At 37.4% G+C, this 21,222-nt stretch overlaps 1 protein-coding gene across 1 annotated transcript in view; it reads right to left on the bottom strand.

Annotated features, from left to right (window-relative positions):
* The window catches only part of UBXN7 (UBX domain protein 7), a 68,895-nt gene that overhangs the window by 2,630 nt on the left and 45,043 nt on the right, over window positions 1-21,222 (bottom strand). The window contains exons 4-10 of the mRNA XM_006884195.1: window positions 20,396-20,461; window positions 18,286-18,398; window positions 11,965-12,111; window positions 10,426-10,516; window positions 9,318-9,445; window positions 5,542-5,935; window positions 4,852-4,931 (exon numbers count right to left, since the gene is read on the bottom strand). Of these exons, the coding sequence (XP_006884257.1) occupies window positions 4,852-4,931; window positions 5,542-5,935; window positions 9,318-9,445; window positions 10,426-10,516; window positions 11,965-12,111; window positions 18,286-18,398; window positions 20,396-20,461 (1,019 nt within the window). The remainder of the gene's footprint in view (window positions 1-4,851; window positions 4,932-5,541; window positions 5,936-9,317; window positions 9,446-10,425; window positions 10,517-11,964; window positions 12,112-18,285; window positions 18,399-20,395; window positions 20,462-21,222) is intronic.

Here is a 21,222-nt window from a genome sequence, read left to right as displayed (position 1 = left end):
TTCTCTAACAGGGTAAAAAGGGAAGCCACAGACTGGGAAAAAGTATTTGGTAATGACATGTCAGATAGATAAGGGACTTATATCCGGAATTTATAAAATACTTGAACAGCACAATAAGATAAAGGTAAATAATCCAACTGAGAAATGGGCACAGGATATGAACAGACACTTCACTGAAGAAGACATTCAGATGGCCAAGAAACACATGAAGAAATGTTCAAAGTCCCTAGCTAAGAGAGATGCAAATCAAAACAACTATATCATCTCACCTCAGTAAGAATAGCAAAATTTAACAGAACAGCAAGCAACAAATGCTGGCGAGGGTGTGGAGAAACTGGAACTCTTATCCACTGTTGGTGGGAATGTAAGATGGTGCATCCATTGTGGAAGGCGGTGTGGCGCTTTCTCAAAAAATTGCAAATAGAAGGGGAGCTCTGGTGTCCTAGTGGCAAGGAGCTGCAACTACAATCCCAGAGGTGCACGGTTCGAATCCACCAGATGCTCTGCCGGGAAAGGAGGGACAATCTCCTCCTGTACCAGTCAGATCTGATTTGACGGTACACTCACACAAACATTTTCTTTAAAAAAATTAAAAAATAAAAAAAACTTGCAAATAGAGATACCACTTGACCCAGCAATCCCATTACTGGGAATATAACCCAGAGAGACTATGACTGCCATCCAAGCAGATATATGCACACCCATGTTTATCGCAGCTTTGTTTACAACAGCAAAGAGCTGGAAGCAAACTAAGTTCCCATCAACAAACGTGGTATATCAACACAATGGAATACTACGCCGCATTGGAAAACAAGGAACTCATGCAATATTATTCAAAATGGGTGACCCTGGAGGACATTATGCTGAGTGAAATATCTCAGTCACAAAGGGACAAATACTGCATGGTGCCACTGTTGTAGAATGGGTCTGACATCAGGGTTGGGGTAAGACAGAAAAAAATAGATAAATTTTGTATACTGTATTGAAACAAATGAGGGAAAGAATAGATTAGAGGCAATATATGATTGAGTATTATGGTTAGCACAGGAATTCAGAATTAAGGTTGCATAGAGAAGTATACTCGGGTTGGGGGGGAAGGGATAGGGGAACTGCATACTAATGAAGGAATTTTTTCTTTCCTTTCTTTTCAGAGAGGGGAGCAAATGGGTGGGGAGGGGTGGGCAGGGAGGAAAGTGCGGCAATGAATGAATGGAAATCCAAAACCTCTGTAAATGTTTATTAAAATTAATAAAAAAAACTGTATAAAAAAAAAAAGAAGAGTGTTGAATATCCCCCAGGGCTGCTAAGAGAGCAAACAATTTATGTCTTGGAAGAAGTGCAATCAGGGTACCCTTTGGAGGCAAGGATGGTGATGTTCTGTCTCACATATACTGGGCATGTTGTCAGGAGGGGGGCAGGTATTTAGAAAAGAATATCTGCTTAGAAAGGTAAAAGGTCAGAGAAGGAAAGTAAGACCCCCCCACCAAAAAAGATGGACTGTTAAAGAGTGACTGTAACAATGTGCTCAAATATATCACAGGTGATGATGGCACAAGATAGGGGAAGGTTCAGATTCATTGGCTTATAGGGTCACTATGAGTCGTCATTGACTCCATGGCACCTAACCACCACCTCCTCCACCACTTACCAGGTGGTTGGCATTGCTCCCAGCTAGCTTCAGAGCTGCCTGAGGCCAGGCTTGCTCCATTCTGTATTTGGTAGGAGTCCAAATGTCTCTACACTTAAAAGCCTACTTCCTTAAACAAGCCTGTGGATCATGCCATGCTCAGCTTGCAGTCTGGATTATTGCAGGGACCACCTGTAAGTGATACACTGCCCATATCTGGAGCAGTGCGCCCTTTCACGGAATGCACCATCACTGGGCAACTCATATTGGAAGCGACTATGTCTTCAAATCAAACATTTCTACTGGATAACCTGGCTGCACCCACCTCTGGAACTGGCAAAAATACCATCCCTAGCCAGGCTGACTACCTTTGCTTCCTGAGGCCAAAAAAACCCTCCATCCAAGACTAAGTGCCCTGTCTACTGACACTTCCTAGACCAGAAAAGGTACTATCCATGACCCAGATTACATCTTTATGTCTCAGCAACCTTGCAGACAAGAGAAACTGTAATCAGAGGGGATACCTCAACTGCAACCTTTTGCTGGAATGGAAGACACATTGTCTCAAGTGAGGCATCTAACTTCCAGCTAAGCAGTGGCAAGAGCACCAATTAGGTATCACATCCACCCTACTCTAAAATCCTCCTTTTCCCTCTTTTTATTTCCCATCACTTTTCAGATCTTTGTTTTTATTCTTGTGCTTCTGGGTTTGTTTTCCATACCTTCTTTTTCTTTTTCTTCCAGGGATTTATTCCTTGACCTTGCAGATCTTTTCTTTTTCACCTTTCTACACTCATTCTCCTTCCTTCTGTTCCCAACTCAGTTTTTATTTTATTTTCTTTTACGACCCAACAATGCCTTTTATTTTTTGGTTGTTTTATTCTGTTACCCATTTTTTTGCTCCTTCTGACAAGAGAGAACAGTATTCATCCACACATACACCCTCTGCAGCTTCACCCATCACGCAAGAGTGAAAAAAAGTTCCTGTGCCCCCACACAGGTGACAAGCTGCAACCAAGACTGGCTCAGTCTTCCCTCAAATGTTCTACACAAAGAGCAAAAAGAGAACAGCAAACATGCTTTCATCCTCTACCTCACCATCCAGAAGACAGGAAATGAAACAATGAGTGAGCAATACACTTGCATGGCTCAGTGACATACAGCAAAACAAAATGATAAAGACAATATCACCACAATGTCTTAGAGTCAGCAGAGAATTTTCAACCATGAGGGGGGTGGGGGTGGGGGGGGGTGGGAGAGTTTAGCACACACACACAGGACAACACAAATTAAGAAGGAACAAAAATGTGACCAAAATATAGAAGTGGAAAATCTTTCAGAGGAAGAAACGCTATTAGAAATTCCTGATAAGGAATTAAAAAGAATGATACATCTGTGCCATCAATAAAAAACAAAGAAGAAATTTTTTCAATAAAAGATTTAAAAAAAACACACCAGAACATTTTAAGACATACAAAAGCAACAAATGAATTTAGAATATTAAGACTAAAATTTCAGAAATAGGCAACATTGGAATGACAAAAAAGCAGCACTGAATTAATGGAATACTGAATTAGTGAGACAGAAGATAAATCCCTCAACACTAACCTGAAAATAAAGTTTAAGTATGAATAGGATAGTATCAAGAGTCAACTTACATGTAAATGGAATTCAGAACAGGAAGAGATGAAGAGGAAAAGATAAAACACAGAGGAAACAATTTGATGGAAAAAAGAGTATCTCCAAATATTCTAAAAATTAGAAATATGCATTCAAGAAACTAAGCAAACCCCAAAAGCTCAGCAAAGCTAAGCAATATCTACAAAGGAGCACTAAGCAGACAATAGACAGAGGAAAACTGGTTGAACAGATCCATCTTAATCATGCTGAATGACATAAGTCAGTCACAATTATGTGACAATTATGGTATAAGACCACTATTATGAAAGCCGAGAAAGAAAGGGTTTACACTTAGTAGAACCACTCATGGATGGATAAGTAGGATGGGAAGAGAGGGAGAGGAGAATAAATAATTAGTAAACAGACTGGATAAACAGAAAGGCAAAATATAGCAATGGAGTGATCAGACATTTTAATAAATTAATGGCATTAATTAATTACAATTAATGTTATAAAAATGTGCATGAATGAGTAAATAAAATAATAAAAGACTTATAAACTTTCACTCAAGAATAAAATATTAAAGATACTCTACACTATTGACTATGCCCACTTTTAGAAGGATCTTAATCTTCTAAAAGAACCTTGGAGGGTTCTTAACATGTTTTACATCAAATATGGCCAGTATCTCTTTCAGTCTTCTCCCTTTAACGACAGCTCATTCCTTCTTCCCTGTCAAGGAGGTAACATAGCTACGAACAGAGGCAGTCAGATCCTACTCTCTTTACAGACACATAATTCTTCAAGAGCCAGCCTAATCATCTCCACCACACTAATGACCAGCTAGAAATAAGCTAAACGAGCTTCTTGTCCAGGAGTTAAAAGACATACAGAGAGAAGGTCTACCATGTGCGGACTTTAAATGAAAAGATCTTCAGCGCCACTGTGATGAGCCATGTGCAAACTGAGGTGTAAACAAGTAACCAATATACAGAGGAAAAGATGATATGGAGTAGAGAATCTCAAATGAGAAGTCAGCACAATGAGAGAAACACAGTAGATACGAAATAGCCTTGGTTCTTAACCACTCTGCAGTTCCAGTTACTAGGAAACCCAAGAGTTCCAGTATAGTTTTTAAATAACTTTATTTCCCCTTTTCCTTAAGTAATAACTTCAACAGGGTTTCTATTATGGCCAAAAATAGAACTTTGTTTGGAAGAGCAACCATGTGCCTTGCCTCTTGTTTAAAACAATTTGGAAAGGAAATAGAGTAATCAGAATTTCAGTTCACTATAGTTAGGTTCCCTGTTAGCAGTAAGACTGAGTATCTAACATCTATTTCAAAAGATCATCAAGCCACACTCACTGGGCTTACCTCAATTAATTTATTCCCCTGTTCCAAGCAAAAAGGAGCCCTAGTGGCACACTGCATAAAGCAACTGGAAAGGCACTTAGCTCTAATTCATCAGTTGCTCCTCAGCAGACAGATTAGCAGTCTCCTCTAAGGATTTGTAGCCTTGGAACCCTGGGGAAGGACTGTGGAGTGAGAATCACCTCTGTAGCAGTGGGACTTCAAGCAGAAATTTCTACTTAGATACACCTACCAATAGTTTAGCTTGCTCTGGAAGAGTGACCTGTTCCCTTTTTCCATCTGGATACCGCAACATCAGCTGTGCTTTTGGTCCTGAAAGGAGAATTAAAATTAAAAAAACTCAGGAGTTTAAAAGAGAAGGCTAATAAGGGTAGGTGGGAGTGTGTGGAGGGGTCGGGGATGTGTGTGAGTTAACACAGACGACTAACAGGGGTGTAAATGTGGGTTTGCATGTTGTTGTTATGTGCCGTCAAGTTGCTTGTGACTCACAGTGACCCTATGTACAACAGCCCTAAACCCTGCTCTATCCTGGGTCAATCGCACTGTCTCTGACACACCCATCCTGATCACCCCAGTCACTGAATCAATCCACCTCTCATAGAGGGCCTTCCCCTCCTGTGCCGTCCCTCCACCCTCCCAAGGATGATGTACCTCTCCAAGGACCAATCCCTCCTTATAATATGCCCAAAGTATGTCAGAAGAAGCTCCAGAATCCTTGCCTCCAAGGAGCCACCTGGTTTAACCCTCTCCAGATGAATCTATTTGTTTTCTTAGCAGTCCATGGTACCCTCAATACTCTTCTCCAGCACCACAGCTTAAAGCCATCAATTTTCCTTCTATCCTCCCTAGTCACTGTCCAACTCTCTGATGCATGTAGACTAGTATAAATGTAATATTCAAGTTTTTAAGAAAAGTAACTTACCATTTACATCTACCCCCTCCACCAGTCCATCTGACTTTTCAGGTGACACCTCCAGTATTTCTGAATCTACAGCTGGCAATCCTTGGTGGTTTGTAGCTATTCCAGGCTCAGTCCTGGTTGGAGGTTCAGTTAGCGATCTTCTGTTTTCCTCTTTCCTATGCCCCAAATCTTTGTGGGGAGATTTTCTGGATTTGGCAAGATTTTCTATCTCCTCTTCTTCATCAGAGCCACAAACAGATATGAACTCTTCACTGCCAGAAAAAAGTTCTGATTCAGATTCTTCATCTGAACGGCTATCCTGTTTTGTCTGTGTTGAATCAAAATGAGTCTCTTGCAAGGAGGCTCTGATGGCAGCTTCTAGCTGGCTATCTTCACTTGCATCTATAAGGCTCTCCTGGCAGATGCCACAGGTAAAAAGAAAAACAAAAACCAAAAGAAAACTCATAAACCAAAATATAGTTAGTCAAGTCAAACAGAGTGTAAGAAATGTAGTCATCCTGGCATTGTTATTTTATAGTAATAATTCCTTTTGGAAAAGATTTGAATGGAACAATTCCTGTGTGATTTGCTTCTTGCCTAAGATAATTAGGGAAAATGTTATCTATCACTTTTTCTTTAGAGCTAGGAGGAGGGGAAATCTATAGCCTGGAACTAAAGTAGTAAAAACAAGAAAATTACAGAACTAAACTAAGCATTAACAAAACTACAGAACTAAACTAAGCATTAACTGAAACAGTAGGTCTCAAATCAATGACACAGTGTCTACCCTTAAAATGAAACCTAAACTAAGCAAAAGAAAATGAAACAAAAGATAGAAATCAATGAACGAGGAAACAAAAACACAATAGAGAAAATTCAGCAAAATCAAAAGTAGGTGCATTAATATCAATAAAATGAGTGCCTAGAAAGGCTATGAAAGAAATTAGGAGAAACCACAAATTACAAAGAGTAAGATCAAGGAGAGAATATTTAATCACAGCCCTACCGTCATTAAAGGGATAGGAACAGAATGAAGAACTTTATGCCAAGCTATCAGATATCTAAAATCAAATAGACAAATAGAGACACTAACTATTAAAGCTCACTCCAGAAGAAATGCAGCAGGCACAGACATGCAACAGCCATGGCTGTGTGCTACCCTATGGCCGTGGGCCTCAACAAGGGCCACAAAGTCACCAAAAAAACGTGAGCTAGTGGAGGCACAGCTGCCGCTGCGGGCACCTCACCAAGCACACCAAGTTCACGCGAGACATGATCTGGGAGGTGTGTGGCTTTGCACCCTACGAGCAATGCACTATGGAGATGCTCAAAGTCTCCAAGGACAAGTTCAGCAAGAAAAGGGTGGGGACACACATCCGTGCCAAGAGGCAGCAAGAAGAACTCAGCAATGTCCTGGCCACCATGAGGAAGGCGGCTGCCAAGAAGGACTGAGTGAGCCCCGCTGTTCCCCAAAGCCTTCACCCATCTGATGTAATAAAGTATACAAAAAAAAAAAAAAAAAAAAGAAATAGATATTATGAATAACCCTATAGCTATTCTTGAAATTGAAGGTCCAAGTTAACTTCATAGTTGAATTTCATCAAACAGCAAGGAAAAAACAAATATCACTTTTATATAAGCTATGTCAGGAAAGAGGATGAAATACTCCCAATTCATTGTGAGGCCAATGCAACCCCAATAAAATAAAATAAAAAAGAGATAGTACTAGGTATCACAAAAAAAAATAAATAAAATAAGCCAACACCAAAACAAACCCCAAGAGATAAAAAGCTGCACTGCAATCCTGAAGGCACATGGCTCAAATCCACCAGCTGCTCTGTGGAAGGATGGACAATCTCTTCCTGTGTGCTTAACTGCTTCTAAAAACCCACCGGAGGGTCAGCCATAGGTAAGTTCCAACTCAATGGTACTCAACAATAACAACGTTTCATGAGCATAGACATAAATATTAAGAAAATTTTAGCATAACAAAATAGTTTTTAAAATACACTATGACCGAGTCAAATTTAGCCCAAGAATATGTGGCTAATTTAACATTCAAAACCCAAACAATGTGATTCACTAAAACAAACACACCACAAAAAAAAAAAAAAAAAATCAAAACAACCAACCAACCCAAACGGTGGTGGACTAAAAGATGGGGGAAGAAGACTATGATAAAATTTACTCATGATAAATACTCAGCTAAGTAAGAATATATTGAAACTCCCATAATAGATAGGGTGTTATCTAGGAAAAACAGCTAACTGCTCTGGTGGTCAAGCAGGAAGGAGATGTACTGCCAAAGGAAAGTGATTTGAATCTACCAGCTGTGGGAGACAGACAGGCAATCTCCCACCACACGATTTATAACCTCTGAAAACCTGCTCAAAGGTCAGCTATAATGCTTTCACTCTAAACATCACAAGTGGTGTAGCAGTTAAGGCACTGGCACTACCAACCACAAAGGCATGCAATCTGACTCTACCTGCCACTCCTGGAGAGAAAGATGGAAATTTCTTCCTGTGAGATTTATAGACTCTGAAAACTGGCTGGAGGTCAGCTTTGTGTTGATCCCAACTTGAGAGTACAAAATAACAATCAGAAACAGGGTAAAGCTATCTAATCTCACTACTTCAACATTTTACTAGAGGTTCTAGCAATGCAGTAAAATACAGGTGGGGAAGAAAGAGAACACAAAGGTGGAAAACAAAGTAAGCTATATTGGTGGCAGTATGCCCATTTAGAAAAATGTAGGGAAGTCTACCAAAAAACTACTACAATAAGGGAATTTAGCAAGGTTGCAATCGTATTTTTACAGACTGACAACAAACCACAAAAACGGAAATGAAAATAAGATAACAGCATCAGAATATGAAACTTATTTTAGTTTACCACAAGAAAAAGCAAGCAGATGTGCTGACATGACTATGCAATGACTTAGCTGGACTCTATTTTAAAAAAACGAAACTATAGCAAACCCTCAAAGTTTCCTATAGCACATCACTCTTCTCTACTTCCTTACTAATACAACGTCAATTGTGTTTATGCAAGAAAATATATCTAGCTAAAATAAGCAGAATACTATTCTTGTAGCTATCTGGGAATGTTTACCTTTGTAATATAGGCACCACTCTCTCTCCCTCCTTGTCCATGCTTGGAATGTAGGTATGATACCTGGCAGTGCAGCATCTACATTGTGACCACGAGGACAAAAGCCAAAATTAAGGATGGAGGGGGAAAAGGAGGAAGGAACCTGGTTCCTTGAGGACAGCTATAGCAGTCAGCCCTTTGACTGCCTGTCTCCTCACTTCTTGATGAGAAAAAGAAACTCTTCTTGTCTAAAGCATTACTTTTAATGTTTCTTTTATAGGCAGACAACAAAACTGACAACATTCAAACTTTGGTATCAAAAGTGGGGTTTGAGTAGTCCTAACCACCCAAATAACTTGAATTTTTTGTCCCACTCCTCCCCATTTAAAGTACCTTATATTTTATAACAGACTTGCTAAGGCAATACATTCAATTTATACTATCTAGACAGCTACTCATAGGCTCTGATTTTTCAATATTAACTTTATGACCATGAAAGATTTCACTGGCAAGGTAGCACTCTTGAGAATTAGCAAAATGTAAAAGAGGGTGTCTAAAATAAAAGAGGGTGTCTACTTGTAGTACAGTGTAGTCACAAGTAAAAATTTTCCACTATTTATATTTACCATCTTAACCTCAAACATTTACATAAACTGCTACATACAATTATACTTCATTGCCCATCAATTCTTAGTCATACTTACTGAACGGGCACATTTTTTGGGAGGACTGCTAGAAAGTCCATCCAGTTGCCCATGTTCACCCAGGAATCCTGTCACTTGGTCCAAAAAAGAAGAAACATCTAACTGGTGCCACTCTACTAGTTTTTGACCTAAAAGTTAAAAATCAAAATTAAAACAAATATAAAACCACAATACACTTTCTGAACATTCTAAGTATTTCTCTCAGCATGTGTATAATAAATTTTACTGTGATACTATCCTCTCTCACCACTTAACTTCTTATGCTAGAAGACATATTGAAAGTTGGAAAATTAACAAAACGAATGAAAAAGAATCGATGCCTTTGAACTGTAGTGTTGGAGAAGAGTTTTAAATATCCCATGGCCTGTGAAGGGAACAAACAAGTCTCGTCTTGGGAGAAAGTATGACTAGGGTGCTCCTTGGAAGCAAGGATGGTAAAGATTTATCTCAACTACTTGAGACATGGTGTTAGGAGGTGCTAGTCCTTGAGAAGGATAACATGCTTGGAAAGATGGAGGGACAGTGTAGGAGAAGACGACTCTCAACAAGATAGACGGAAATGGTAACTATAACAATGGGCTCAAGTATATTAGAGTTTGTGAGGATGGCATAATATATGGCATGGCTCAGATGTGACACCTTGATAGCATATAACAACAACAAAAACAACATGAAAAGATTACTATCATGTTGGGACAACTACTTTATCTGCTTCTATTACTTATTGGCATTTAGGAAAAAGAAATTCAGAAAAATCTTTTCTAGATGAAATTCAGTCAAATGATAATAAGACCAATTTAATCCTCTGCTTCTTAAGTGTAATGAAACAATCCAATATTTCAATGATACTCAAAGGGACCCTTTATAAAAAGATGAGAAAAATGAACTTACGCATTATTTTTAGAATTAGAACTGCATAAATAAAATAATTACCATCTCTCAAAGTTGCCAGAAACAGATTTCGAAAATATACATAAATATTTAAATAATTACAAAAGCGTAAGCAAGACTTCACCTAAATTACTGCAAATGATTCTGAGTTGGATTAAGCTAAAGATCAATTATTTAGTAACTGAAGACAAATTATAAAACTGGATATAAATCTTACCTGTCCGTGGATCCAAGATGGAAACATAGGGGAAATCTCCCAGTTTATAAAACTGTATATATCTCTGTCCTTCTTCACTATCATGATAAACCTGTTAAATAATTGAATTTTTTTTTAAAAATCATCAGCCTCTTAAGAAATGTACCAAGTGTATTCTTGTCGTATACTAATAATTCTCCAAATTTATCATTCAGTATATGTCATATTTATGTTCCTCTGGCTCCACAGTCAACACTCTCAGTACCAGTAGCCAGGAAATTAAAAGATGTATTGCGATGGGAAAGTCTGCTGTTAGGGACCTCTCCAAAGTACTGAAGAGCAATGGTGTCTCTCTGGAGACTAAGGTGTGTCTGATACAGGCCATGGTCTTTGCAATCACTTGTTATGCATCAGAGTTGGACAGAGACTAAGGAGGATAAAAGGAGAATTTGATGCCTTTGAGCTGTGGTGCTGGAGAAGAGTACTGAGGGTATTGAGTGCTGTATGACTTAGAATAATGTTCCTCTAAAATACAGCAAAAAGGGATTAAAATATAATCCCTCAGGCCCAACTTTTAAATACAAGGGCCCTCCCAAGGGGTCTTATTGACTCTAAACAAGAGGCTTAAATAAAAAAACAACCAAACAGTCCACAATGACCCTCAACCAAAACAAGAGAGCCCATCTTACAGAGTTCAGTCACTTCACCCAGTCTCCAAAATGGAGACAAGGGCCTGGCTATGTTGCTGTTAAGTGCGGTTGAGTAGCGACCCTATAAACAAAAGATCTTAACCCTGTTCTGTAAATAAGGTCCTTTCTCTAAGTTCATAGAGTTTCCAGAGGCATGTATAGAAGTGGATGCTACTCCTGCTTCCAAGCCTGTCTTAATCTGTGAGTTCTACCAAACATTGTCAACCATGTGTAACCATTATGGCACTTGATGCACCAATGGCACACGGTTCAGTATCACAGCAATCCCAAATTAACTTAGTACAGCAAAATGACAGTGCTGTACCACTTGGAATAATGTTCATTTCAAACAAATTTTTGAAAAAAACAACAAAAAAAAACCACCAACTAAACCAGGCTCTGGCTGTTTGGTTGGTGAGTGTGGGCCGGAAGCCTCTTGTTGGAGCCAATGTGAGCCTGGTGCACAGGCCTGGGGTTTTTTCAGTTTGAAGTAAGATGTGCTCTATATATAACATTTATACTTTAAAAGCTTTTTTTATCTCTAGAATTATTTTTTGTTTTGGCTACTAAAAGATTTAGTATTACAACAGTAGGGTTCTGAACTCAAGATTTTTAAAATCTTCTGGAATATGCTTGGTTTGGGTTTTCTTCTCTATCATTAGGAGCTATTTTTTACAACTGCTCTTCCACTTGCCTTTACTGTTTTAGCCAATATGGGTGGTTTTACTTTTTTATGGCATAATTTAAATCAAGCAGTATTTTTTCCCTTAACCTATTTCTAACTCCATTTTTCCTCTCCAATGTCCCACACTGTAAAAAATTAAGATACTGGGGGGGGGGGGGGCGGCACGGGACCCCCTCTCCCTCTTACCTGCCAGAAAATGAAATGTTCCCGGATAATATTCTTCACGGCTTCATTGCTCCATACATCACGATTGAGGCACTGGCATGCAAAGTCTTGAACATTCTGAATGTTTATCATCAGCCACTTATTCTGCATCTGGCCACATTCCTTGGCCTGTAAGAGTAAAGTTACACAAATCTTAGGAATAATTTCTGCATGGTGATTATTATCTTTTAGAACTTAGCAGCTATCCTCGTCATATAATGTTTTTTCTCAAGTATGATACCTTAGAACTTTAGGCATGGACAGTTTACACTAAATCTGCACATCCGCGTATTAATTACACTGTACTTTCAAGTACTTGTAAAATTCAAATTGTTGTTGTTGTTATGTGCTGTCCAGTAGCAGCCTGTGCCTCACAGCAACCCTATATGTACAACAGCCTCTAAATGCTACTCTCTCCTGTGCCAATTTTATTGTCTCTGCACGCCCACCCCCACTACTCCAGTCACTCAATCAATCCACCTCATCAAGGGTCTTCCTCTCCTGCGCTGTCCCTCCACTCTCACAAGCATGATATCCCTCTCTGAGGACTGGTCCGCCTTGCAACATGTCCAAAGTATGTCAGTCGAAGCTTCAGAATCTTTGCCTTCAAGGAGCATCCTGGCTTCACTTTCTCTAAGCCAAAACTGTTTGTTCTCTTAGCAGTCCATGGATATTCAATACTCTTCTCCAATACCACAGCTCAAAGGCATCAATTCTCCTTCTATCATCCCTAGTCATCGTCCAGCTCTCTGATGCATATCAAGTGATTGCAAAGACCACTGCCTATATCAAGTTCACCTTAGTTTCCAGACTGGCATTGCTGCTCTTGAGTACTTTGGAGAGGTCTCTGACAGCAGACTTTCCCAATGCAATACGTCTTTTAATTTCCTGGCTGCTGGTGCCAACAGTGTTGACTATGGAACCAAGCAAATTAGAACTGTTAACAAATCTCTATCTCTTCACCAACTATCATGATGCTGCCCATCAGCTCAGTGGTGACAATTTGTGCTTTCTTGATATTGAGCTTGCAGCAAGCTCTTCAGGTCTTCCTGATGTTATCATCAGCATAATGCAGCTTGTTGGATGACTCTTCCTCCAATCCTGATGCCACATTTCTCCTCACAGAGCCCAGCCTCCCGGAAATCTGTACTGCATATAGATTGAAAAGGTATGAAGATAGGCCACATCCCTGGCATATACCCTTCCTAATTTTGAACCATGCAGTGTTCCCTTGCTCTGTTCTGATGACTGCCACCTGGTCCAAGTATAGGTTTCACATAAGCACAATCAAGTGTTCTGGGATTCCCATTTGCTTTAAAATTATTTCTCTTCAATTAAAAACCTCAAAAACCAAACAGTTGCTGCTGAGTAGATATTCTTTTATCCACTGTTGTTATAATACTTGAATTTTTAATATATATGTATGTATGTATGTATATATATATATATATATATATATATATATATATATATTTTTAAACACCTCTATCTGGGAAAAAAATCTACCATCTTCAGCTTAACAAGTCATAAAATTATACTGTAATGTCTATTCCAATTCCTACCAATAAACATAATGTTCCTTTAATAACTGTAGCCAATATGTATACAGTTTTCCCACCCACATCATTTTTTACATCCATTTTCAAATCTGTATTGATATAAGTAAGTGTGTTTGAGAGGGCGAGGTTGACACAGGATAGAACTGTGTTTAGGGCTCTGGTACATAAGGTTGCTACGAGTCGCAAGTGACTCGATGGCACATAACAACAATAACTAATAGATAATATAGATTGTATTGTATTGTACTGTATTGTATTGTACTGATTCTTTTACTGTAATAGAATATACTTTTTGCCAAATTATTTCTCAATTATTTAAAAACAAAGCAGTTGCTGCTGGCTCAATTCTGACTTATGCTGACCAAGTATATGTTAGAATAATACAGGTGCATGGGGTTTTTAATAGCCAATTTGTCAGAGGCAGAATCCAGAACTGTCTTCCAAGGCACTTGTGGGTAGACACAAATCTTTAATCTTTCAGCAGCAGGCATATGAACTGTTTTTAACACCGAGGGATTCCTTTCTCAATTATGCAGGTAAGGGAATTATTTACTGAAAATAGCTAAAGATTTTTTAAAAAACAAAACAAAACAAAAACACTTAGGTTTGGGTTTTGGAGTTTTTTAGGAGTAAATAGCAAATTATTATTTTAGATTCAAAGAATCTAGAGAATGATCTCTAACACTCCTCGGTTCACAGCACAAATGTTCATCATGAGTAAGTATTCTTTGCCCTTTTCTCATCACAAATATTGCTACCTGAAAATCAAACGAGCAAACAATACCCTCAATCAACCCAGAAGAAATGACATGTAAGCCATAATTTTGAATATTCTATCCTTCAACAATATTCATTTATAAACTAGTATGATACGGCAAAATTTACAAAAATTTTCTTTAAAAAAGAACATAAATAATTTTGGAGATTAAAAGTTGTCAGAAATGAAACAGAATGCTTGAAGATCACTAATTTAGGCATTACTGATCTAAAATGGACTGACACTGGCCATTTTTAATCAGTCAATCATATGGTCTGTTATGCCAGTGTGATGGTTAATGTTATATGTCAATTTGGTTAGGCTCTGATTCTCAGTGATTTGGTATACAATAATTTTTTATTCTGTGATTTGATATAAGCAGCCAATTAATTTGAGATGTGTTCCCCTAGGGGTGTGTTCTGCCTCCAGTATACAAACATATGCTAGCAAAGCTTACTCTTTTTTTCTTAACCCTTGAGTCTTTTTGCCACTTGAACTTGAGTTCTTGGGACACAAGCACAGGTTAAGTATCTGTCCGACCTGCTGCCTGACCTTACTAATTTTGTGTTCATCAGCCCTGGCAACCATATGATACAGCAAAAAACTTTAACCTGTTGTCTGACTCACAAATTTGGGACTTCCAAACCCACAACTGTGTTAGTCCTATCCATGAAAGAAGTTTCTTTCTCTCTGTGTGTAAACTTCTCTCTGAGTGAGTGAGTGAGTGTGTGTGTGTGTGTGTACACACATCAGTGATTTTTGCCCCTCTAGAGAATCTAGATTAAGACAGTTAAACTGTTTTAGAGATAAACTGAAGATGAACAATACTGTACTCACTATCAAAAAGAACACTTTAAAGGAGCTCTGGTGGCCTAGTGGCAAGAAGCTGCACTGCAATCCCAGAGGTACATGGTTCGAATCCACCAAATGCTCTGCTGGAGAAAGAGTGGCAATCTCCTTCTGTACCAGTCAGATCTGGTTTGACGGTACACACAAAAAAAATAATAAAATTTTTAAAAAAAAACACCAATAAACCACTTTAAGATCTATCCTCAGGTACAACCCTTCAATGCCCATGGAAGGAGCAGTCAAGAAATCAAATAGTATGCCACATTGGGCAAATGGACTGCAAAAGCCTCCTTTAAAGTGTGTCATTTTAGTGAAGAAAGTGTGCTTGACCCAGGCTAAACCTACCTATGCATGCAAAAGTTGGAAAATAATAAACAAAGACCAAAGAAAACTCAATGTGCTCAAATTAATATGACGGTCAAGTATACCGAATATATAATGGACTCCTAGAAGAACAACAAACTTTTTATTGGAGGAAATACAGGCTAATGAAATCAGAAAACATGTCACAGCAAACTCAGTAGTTTCTGTCTTTCATTTTAACATTATTTTATCTTGATAGCTGTTTATCACCAAAACATTAGAAAGAATAGGAAGATGAAGGAAAGAACTGTTTAGAAGGAATATATGACTAAGCATTATTTGGATGATAACAGTCCAGAGTAAGAGGTGCATAGAAAAGTGGACTGGGGGAGGGTGGGGGAGAAAGGAAATTATGCAACAATGAATGATTAACACAAAAAAGGCAAATTGGGGAGGGAGGAAAATGTACACCAGTGAATGAATGTAAATCCGTATTTTCTGTAAACTTTCATTAAAATCACAAAAAATATTTTTTAAAGTGTAAAGAATATGATTCAATTAAAAAAAAAAAAAAGGAAGAGAGAATGCCTGAAACTGAAACTGTCATATAAGATCATGAAAGAAAGATGAAGAAAACTGAGACAGCTAAGCTGACTGATAACTTTGAAATGATAAATGAACATCAATCATTTCCTCAATCCAGACTTATTATGTGAGAAATAAGTTTGTTTTCTTTTTTTAAAAAAGAAATTCTTGTTTGATCAAATACCATCAACTGGGTTTTCTGCTACAGGCAGCCAAGTAAGTTCAGGTTTTGTAATTAAGAAAATTGAAATTAAAAAAAACCCAAACACATCTTTAGTTAAGTTTCTTACCTTCAAATGTCTTACTCAATGTACTTCACTTAAACTAATACAAATGTGTCAAAGGACAGTTTTTAAAGTATAATCATAACTCATTCACAAATATGTAGTTGGTATTTATCATTTTTACAGTTATTCTTTGATCTAGTTGATCCTAAATTTAACATTTGTATTAAATTTAAGTAGTTTACAGTATGGAAATTATATCTGATTCAAAAAGAGCATTAGTATACCAATAAGTATACAAAACATCCACTTTGAACAATTTAAAATGCTAACTCACTGATTTAATAAATACTGTTCCTATTAAAGACCAAAGACCCACATCTAAAAACTTCAACAGAATAAAAAGGGAAGCCACAGATTGGGAAAAAATATTTGGTAATGACATGTCAGATAAGGGACTTATATCTAGAATTTATAAAATACTCGAGCACCACAACAAGATAAAGGTAAATAACCCAGTTGCAAATGGGCACAGGATATGAACAGACACTTCACCAAAGAAGACATTCAGATGGCCAACAAATACATGAAGAAATGTTCAAAATCCCTAGCTCTGAGAGAGGTGCAAATCAAAACAAGTATGAGATATCATCACACCCCAGTAAGAATAACAAAATTTAACAGGGCAGCAAACATCAAATGCTGGCGAGGTTGCAGAGAAACTGGAACCCTTATTCACTGTTAGTGGGAGTGTAAAATGGTGCAACCACTATGGAAGGCAGTGTGGAACATTCTCAAAAAGTTGCAAATAGAAATACCATTTGAAAAAAAAAAAAAGAAATACCATTTGACTCATCAATTCCATTACTGAGAATATACCCTAAAGAAAGCAGAACTGCCACCCAGGCAGATGGCTTTGTTCACAAAAGCAAAGAGTTGGAAACAACATAAGTGCCTATCAACGAACGGATGGATAGAGAAATTCTGGTAAAATTCACACAATGGAACACTATGCTGTATTGAAAAACAAGGAACTCATGGAATATTATTCAAAATGGGTGACCTTGGAGGACATTATGCTGAGTGAAATATCTCAGTCACAAAACGACAGGTGCTGCATGGTGCTACTATTTGTAGAACTGAACTGACATCAGGGTTGTGGTGAGACTGAGAAAAATGAACAAATTATGTATACTGCAATGGAAGAGATGAGGGAGAGAACTGTTTGAAAGCAATATATGATTGGGTATTATGGTTATGACAAGAGTCCAGAATGAAGGTTGCATAGTGGAGTGCACTAGGGCTGGGGGAAGGGGGGAAATCTTTATCAATGAAATAATTTTATTTTTTTTTTACTTTTCAAAGAGAAGAACGAACTGGGGGGAAGGGTGGGCAGGGAGAAAAATGCAACAATGGATGTATGGAAATCCAAAATCTCTGTAAACGTTCATTAAAATTAATTTAAAAAAAATTTTAAAAAGACGAAAACTGAGCTCAAAAGATTATCACCATGAAAAGAAACATGTCCTTCCTGACTCTATGAAGCTTACAGTCTAGCAGAAAAGCAAATAAACCTACTGTGTTAAGTTTCTGTTTGGTTATAGCAAAGATAAAACCAAAAAGAAATATAAAAAAAAAAATCCAAAACCAAAAAATAGTATGATAGAGAATATATTCTACAATTAGAGGTATTCTTTTAAAATACATTATGATTTCCATAAAAATGCACACAAATACATACACACACAGAGTCTTAGAAATAATCAAAGATACATAAACTTGAAAATATTTCTTAAAACCAACTGGTAAAGATTCTAAGATGATATCACAAAAGGCTAATAAAAGGGTTTCATCCAATAATCTCATATATTGTTCATATATTGGCAGAAATCTATTTGAGGTGTAACATTTAGCAATACTAAGGTATACAATCCCTGTCCTGCATTTTTCTGCTCTTACCAAAAAACCAATGGCATTAAAGTTAAAAAGGTTTCACAGTCAAGGCTTTGAATTTCCAGTAACTTACTGTTTCAAAACTGCCTTTATGCATTAAATCAATGGGTGGTCGGAATAGATCTGCAAGGGTAGTTAGTTTCTTATCAATTGCTCCTCCGTTTCTTAATTCCTGTTCCTGTCGAACTGTAACACAGGAGAATGAAAAAAGTTAATTAGCTGTATAATAAAATATAGTGTGAATAATAACTTTTAACAGTGTCAGTTAAATATGAAAAAAAAAATGAGTGGGACATTAAAAAAGACTCAGTTGGCATTACATATCCAAAGGCAAGAATAAACTCGGAAATTATTGTTAGAATCTGTCAGTGCGAGATGATCCTGCGGCTCTCTTCTGAAAGGGAAAATGATTTCGTAGGTGATTTGAGTTACTTTGGGTTCCTCCAAGTTTCAAGACCTATCTGTGCCTCAAGTTTTTCTTCTATTTTCAATCCCCTACAAAAACCACTTTTATTATAGTTTATAGTTAATTTCTGAGGTTTGGGATTCTAGAGTTTCCCTATACTCTGGCTGAATGGCTGGCGTCTTGGCTTGGTGGCAGTTAGGCAAGGCAAGATTCTGGGGTCCTTTTTGTTGTGTGTTACTATTCTTTTTGCCCCTCAAAAGTGGGTGGCCCTTGAGCCTGAGACTAAGGGTAAGTAAGGTTGGAGCCCTGCTTGAGGGTGTAGCTTAAAACCCTGTAATTATTATTCTTTTTTTAAAATTTTATTTAAGAAGAAGATTCTTTGAAAGACATAGCAATCATTCGTCTATTTGCTGTTCTGAACAACCTGGGAGTTGCTGTGATGCTGAACACTATTCCATAGTCATTTAAAATATCATAACATTTACCTCTTATGTACAATAGTTGGATGAGCTTTCAGATTGATTCATGTTGGGAAGCAGGAGTGGCATCCACTTCCTAAATTAGATGTCTTTGGAAACTCTACAAACTCTCTTAATAAATGTACAGAAATTATGTTAATTATAAAACAGTGTTCAGGTCTTCTGTGCAAAGCTTGCTAAGTCATATTCCACTTGATGACACTTAACCACTGCTAAATGAGACTAATGCTGTCATGTCTGGAGCAACTTTTCCCACTTTTCACATCAATCTTTGTCAATGAGCTTTATGAAGTAGCATGGCTTTGCTATGATGTTGAACCTTGTGCCATGGGGATATTAAATACCAGAATGGTTTCCATTGTGCACGGTGTTTGGTGGAGCTCCCAGCTATAAAACAGGTTGGGAAGCAGTAGTGGCATCCACTTCCTAAACAACATGCCACTGGAAACTCTATGAACTTGGAGAAACATGATAGCAATGGAAAGGCACTAGGTATTTTGTTCATAGAATTGCTATGAGTCGACCTCGACTAGACAGCAATCAACAACAATAGTTATTTCTTTCATTTATTTATATATTACATATATATTAGTATCCTGAGGGAAACTATTTCCATTTCATTAAAGTGAGTATTTAAGTATTTACAAGCTGATTATCTAAGTTTGTAAATCACCAGGTTTCTTATTTCCTTCTCTGTGTCTCTTGTTATTTTGCTGTAACCAACTAAGGTAGAATTTGGACCAATGTCACTCAAAGGTGAGTTAGTAACAATCATGCACAGGCGGAATGAATGTTTTCACTTTAAAAGGCAGTATTCTTAAGGTATATCGTCAATGTAATTATGTCTAATATCTGAAGTATTTTCTAAAGCAAAGCAGGATCTAGACTAGTTGCAGAGTTTCTGGCTACTTCTCTCCATTTCCCATGGCTTTATTTTACTAACAGAAAGAGAAATTACAAACAACTTAATAACTTTAAAATTTGGTTTATATTCACTCACTTAAAAGCGTGCCAGTAAGAAAAGCCTAGTCTTCAACTGGACAATTAAAACAGACTTTCAAGGGGGGAAAAATAAAAAGAAGAATGAACTGGGGAGGAGGGTAGAGAAAATAGTGCAACAATGAATGAATGAAAACACAAAATCTCAAAATAAAATAAAAATAAATAAATAAAAAAGAAAAGCCTAGTCTTATTTCCTAAATTCCTTTCCTAAAGAAGGCATTACTAAATATGTTTACACTACATATGAATTACCTTGAAAAAGTGAATGATAATGACAGTGGTTCATAGATACCTACTAGTTTCAGTTTGAAAATCCCGGAAACCATCAAATATTGAACGGGCGGGCCGTCGTCTTTTAGGAGCTTTGGGGAGAAAAAAGAAAGCTTATTTAAATTTTGAAACTTAACTCCAAAACTTATTTGTTTTTAAAACATTAATAGAGTCATAATGGTGTCATCTTTCAAAACCAAAAACTTTAAAAAACTTCAAATCGTAGATTATTAACTTAAGTATTTTCAATTGCATTATCTCATAATACACATGAGGACTTTTTGGTACAAACAAGTAAAAATTTAATTCAGGTACATCAAGTGGATATGGCTACCCATTGGTACACTAAGTTTTTAAATTCAAGATTTTAAAAGTGCTTCTTAGAGAGACGACACACATGTAATAATAAGTCAACGCATTGCTGTCTAGTCAGAACGAACTCATAGCTGACCCTTCAAAGAGTATGTAAACGGCACAGGAGGTGACTATCCACTTTACTCCCATGGACAGAGCCAGTGGTGGATTTCAAGTGCCGGAGTAGCACTACCTTTGGGTTAGCCACACAGCTCTCTAGAACTATGCCACCAGAGCTCTCTGTATACACATGAAGACTATAAAAACATTTTTTCATTTTGGGGAAAAAAAGCTTTTTTCCATAGTTACCTCAAACTTTAGTGACATAAGTTACTGAAAGACGCAAGGCCTCGCATATCCCTGTAAAACATCTACCAGCCAATTCTTAAATATTTTGCAGTCAAAGTCTAGAACGCAATAATGAAAGCATTATCTTTCTATACGCATGTATTTAAAACTTTTTATTGTGCTCTGAGATAAAGTTTACAGAACAAATTCC

This window comes from Elephantulus edwardii, unplaced genomic scaffold (genome assembly GCF_000299155.1).
Source record: "Elephantulus edwardii isolate Elephantulus edwardi_28Jun2011 unplaced genomic scaffold, EleEdw1.0 scaffold00032, whole genome shotgun sequence".
Lineage (NCBI taxonomy): Eukaryota > Metazoa > Chordata > Mammalia > Macroscelidea > Macroscelididae > Elephantulus > Elephantulus edwardii.
Note: the sequence above shows the minus strand (reverse complement) of the source record. Positions and strands in the feature narration are given on the sequence as shown.